At 51.2% G+C, this 4,561-nt stretch overlaps 1 protein-coding gene across 1 annotated transcript in view; it reads left to right on the top strand.

The window, feature by feature from the left end:
* The window catches only part of PHYHIPL (phytanoyl-CoA 2-hydroxylase interacting protein-like), a 175,326-nt gene that overhangs the window by 166,972 nt on the left and 3,793 nt on the right, over positions 1-4,561 (top strand). The window contains exon 4 of the mRNA XM_015415295.1: positions 572-689. Coding sequence (XP_015270781.1) covers positions 572-689 — 118 coding nt within the window. The remainder of the gene's footprint in view (positions 1-571; positions 690-4,561) is intronic.

Here is a 4,561-nt window from a genome sequence, read left to right as displayed (position 1 = left end):
CAGGAAGTGGTGGCAGCTACAAACATGGACGGCTTCAAAAGGGAATTAGATAAGCATATGGAGCAGAGGTCCATCAGTGGCTATTAGCCACAAGGTATAGATAGGGGCTCTGGGGCAAGGGATGCTCTGTCATCTTGGTGCTTGGGGGGGGGGTCAACAGTGGGAGTGCTTCTAATGTCCTGGCCCCACTGGTGGACCTCCTGATGGCACTGGTATTTCTGGCCACTGTGTGACACAGAGTGTTGGACTGGATGGGCCTTTGGCCTGATCCAACATTGGCATCTCTTATGCTCTTATGTTCTTATGTTCAAATTGGGCCCCTGCAGTTGCCAGGGGGACCTTGGAGCTGTCACGTGGCCCCAAGTTCCCACGGCCATCTCGTGTGAAGTGTGTGTCGTTTGGGCCCCTCCGCAGGGCAAGGAGAGGGACGCCACTCCGCTCTTTAGAGAGTTCCCAAGGTGATGCCAGCTCCGGGGTACTCCCTGACCTCAGTCTCACTGAGCTTTCCCAGGCGGACTTTGGAGATGACGATGCCTTGCTTTCTTGCTAGTGGAATGTTTTGTGTTCACAGATTATTCAAAGGTCCACTTAACACAGCTTTTGGAAAAAGCGGAAGTGATTGCGGGACGCATGCTGAAATTTTCAGTCTTTTATCGGAACCAGCACAAAGAATACTTTGATTACATCAGGTAAGAGAGTCGCGACCTTTCTAGCGACTGAGAACAAAGCAGGATGTGGTCTTCTCTGGGCAGCACAGCTAGCAGGAAGAAACCCCGACATTTCGCTTTGGAGCAGCCTGCTGGCATTGGCTATAGATCTGTGATCCGGCAGGTAAAATTAATTTGCGGCAATGTGTGTCTTTCTGTGAATTTAGAGCCGGTGCTCTTCTCAGGAGCTGAGGGTGGGTTTTAAAAAAGTGAATGACAATTAGGAATATAGCCAAGGCAATGTGTACCTGGTCTTCAGCTGAAATAGGATTCCTGGTGTTCCAGTGTTGTAAGCTCTCTGCAACGCACTTGGTCCAGCAAAGGAGCTGCATGGCAAACAGCTGGCTCCCTAGCAACAGAACATCTGCTTTGAATGCAGACAGTCCCAGGTGCAATCCTTGATATCTCCAGTAAAAATGTCAGGTTGCAGGTGATGTGAAAGACCTCTGCCAGTCAGAGTGGGCTGGATCAGGAAAACAATGATCTCATGCAATACAGGGCAGCATCACATGTTCTGTGTCCAATGAGGGGGGGGTATTACATAGACCAGGGGTGTTAAACATACAGACCACAGGCTGGAACCGTCCTGTGCAGGGCTCATATCCGGCCTGCCAGCAACTGAGCCAGTTTGGTGTAGCGGTTAGGAGCCCGGACTCTAATCGGGGAGAACCGGGCTTGATTCCCCACTCCTCCACATGCAGCTGCTGGTGTGACCTTGGGTCAGTCACAAGTTCTCTCAGAGGTGTTCTCTCAAGGGCAGTTTTCAAGAGAGCTCTCTCAGCCCCACCCACCTCACAGGGCGTCTGTTGTGGGGAGGGAAGGGGGAAAGGAGATTGTAAGCCGCTCTGAGACTCCTTCAGGTAGTGTAGGGCGGGGTATAAATCCAGTCTCTTCTTCTGCTACTGCTTCCTTCCCTGGGGCTGCTGTGTGGCTCGCTTTCGCCCGTCTCCCTCAATTGTGCGTGGGGAGAGAGACAAAGCCAAGCCTCCCTCCCTCCATTGGTTGAGGTCTCCTCCCCGTCCCCGTCTTCCTTTATTCTTTGCTACAACTGACTGAGTTTGGAAGGGAGGGGGAGGTAAAGAGTGAGGGGGGGGAAGGAGGGAGGGATGGGAGTGATCGGGATGTTTCTCGTGGCCGTCTCCCACGAGACTCCCAATTCCGGCTCCCCCTCCGTTGGCTTCCTTGGGAGGGCTTGCCCGTGTGTTTACATCGGGGAGAAGCATCTTTCCATCTGAAGCTGTGTGCAGATCACCTGGAGGCAGGCGGGATTGCCTTGCTTGGGCCTCAGGATCCCCTTGAAGTCCTGCGTGCTTCTGTAGTGTGCTTGTTTGGAAAGCTGGGTGTGTGTGTGTGTGTCCCCTGGATGAAGCCTAGCAGTGTTCTGCCATTTAGCAGTGCAGCATGAAAGGGTGCAGAGTTTGCACTGCTCGCAGAAGAGGGCTGCGGTGTCTGGGTGTGTTTGACTGGCAAAACTCCCCTCCCTCCCTGCCTCCCTCCCCGCCTGCCTAAGGGATCAGGTGTTCCCTCTCGCGGCCTCCTGCCTCCTCCTCCTTCCATGGGGCTGGAAGAGAGCCCAGCCTCTTGTAGTCTTCAGCTGACATGGGAAGATCTCAGGAGGGGAAGGTGGGGGTGAGCTCAGCTCTGAGAAGGCTGCTTGCTCTTCTTTGCAAAGGCCATTTTCGACTTATTTGCATGGCTGGATTTTTTCCCCCCTCCTTTCTCCTCCCACCGCTCTTTGGTAGGGCTTGATTAGATTTGTTACTCTGTTTGTAGCTTTGGCTCAGCGGTAGAGCATCTGCTTGGTATGCTGAAGGTCCCAGGTTCAGTCCCCCGGCATCTCCAGTTAAAAGGATCAGGTAGCAGGCAATGTTCCCTCTAAGCTGTGGAGTCCTGTGAGCAAAAATTCTACTTTGTGAGCTGCTGGCATTAAAGTTGTGAGTGAGTGATTTGGCCACTGCATACATTAATTTGCTCTGGAGCCATCCTTACTGAGCGAAGACAAAAATGTGGGAGCCGGAGGCTAAAAAACTGTGAGCTAGCTCACACCAACTCAGCTTAGAGGGAACACTGGTAGCAGGTGGCTCAGAGGTTAAGACACTGAGCTGCAGACCGGAAGGTCTGTAGTTCGGCAGTTCGAGACCCCAGTGCTGCGTGACGGAGACGGAGTGAGCACCTGTCTCTGGCCCCAGCTCCTGCCAACCTAGCAGTTCGAAAGCAAGAATTTGCAAGTAGATAAATAGGTACCGCTTCGGTGGGAAGGTAACAGAGTTCCATGCACCTCGGTGTTAGTCATGCTGGCCACATGACCACGGAAACGTCTCTGGACAGCGCTGGCTCTTCGGCTTGGAAATGGAGATGAGCACTGCCCCCCTAGAGTCGGATTTGACTCGCTTTTGAGCAAGGGATACCTTTAGTTTTACTTAGCAGGTGATGGGAAAGACCTCTGCCTGATACCCTGGAGAGCTGCTGCTAATCTGAGTAGAACCACTGCGAGTCTGAACTTTGATGGGCCAGGGGTCTGATTCAGTATAAGGCAGTTTCATGTGAGGGGGTGGGTCTTCTGACAAGCACAATTTTACATTGAGATCGCCCTGCTCTGCCATTTGCTTTGAGACCTGATTAGTATGGGCCATCTGGTCTCACAGACATACGCAGGTTAAAAGAAAGGAAGGGAGAGAGATGCCTCGGGATAAGGAGAAAGGGAAATTTGAAGGAAATTGTTTTGGCTTATTCTGAAAAGGTGTTTTTTTTTTTTAAGATTAGATTTCTCTGTGTCTATCTGGGGTTTTATTTTCTTTCGAAGAGACCCTGATTAGGAATGACAACACTTGGATTGGACTCGTTTAATGACTGGAAGTCGATGGCGAAGTAGTTAAACATACGTTTAGGGTTCCAGATGTTCCAGTTCAACATGTCTCCCTCTCTCCCCTCCCACCCCGCTGGCTGCCTTTCTTCACATTAACCCCACCCCCCTATGCTTCTTTAACTGCTTCATTATTACCACTAGCACTGAGTGGGTTTTGTCCGGTCTGAAATCAACACATTATTTCAACATGGAGAGGTTTTTTATTAGTGGAAAAGAGCAAGAGTCCAGGAGCACCCTGACGACTAACAAAATTTGTGGCAGGGCCATGAGCGTTCGTGAGCCACTGCTCACTTCTTCCGATACAGGTAGAAATACGAGCCCATCTCTCCTATGCGTGGGAGAGTGAAGTGATTCCAGATTCACCTCAGACAGAGGCATCTGGAACCACCTTTAGAAAGTTTATATCTCCGGTACCTTGTGTTGCATTTTATGGCACACATGGCTCAGCCCGACAAAGTGACATCTGTGTCAGATCTGGCCAGCATTAACAAATGAGTTCGACCCCCTCTGATATAGACAATTCCTAGGCCTGGGTTGCTGCACAGAACAAGGAGGGCTGTGAGTGCTGGTGGGCACAGTAGTCATCTGTGGGAACAGAGAGACTGTGAGGCTGAGTCCCGTCTCTTTCCCCTCCCAAACAGGTGACTGGGTAGTAGACCACAGACACCTCATTACTGTAATGTGTATCTCTGCCTGGGGGGGGGCAAAGATGGCTCTGCCACTTGGTAAGAAGGGTAGTGGTGTGGACAGACATAGGTACGCATCCAGTTTATTTTACACCTGTGGTTTCTAATCCAGAAAGTGACATCCAGGGGTCATTTCGTAGAAAAAGAGGTGCAGGAGCTCATTAGGATAACTCATTAGCATAACTTATTTGCATATGCCACACACCCTCTGACATCACCGGAAGTTTGTCAGAAGGCAACACCCACCACTCAGGCTCCACTGGACTGTTCTGGGTTGCTAACTATTTTTTTTCGGGGGGGGG

The sequence above is a fragment of the Gekko japonicus genome, unplaced genomic scaffold (genome assembly GCF_001447785.1).
Source record: "Gekko japonicus isolate JY-2015 unplaced genomic scaffold, Gekko_japonicus_V1.1 scaffold1993, whole genome shotgun sequence".
In the NCBI taxonomy this organism is placed as follows: domain Eukaryota; kingdom Metazoa; phylum Chordata; class Lepidosauria; order Squamata; family Gekkonidae; genus Gekko; species Gekko japonicus.
Note: the sequence above shows the minus strand (reverse complement) of the source record. Positions and strands in the feature narration are given on the sequence as shown.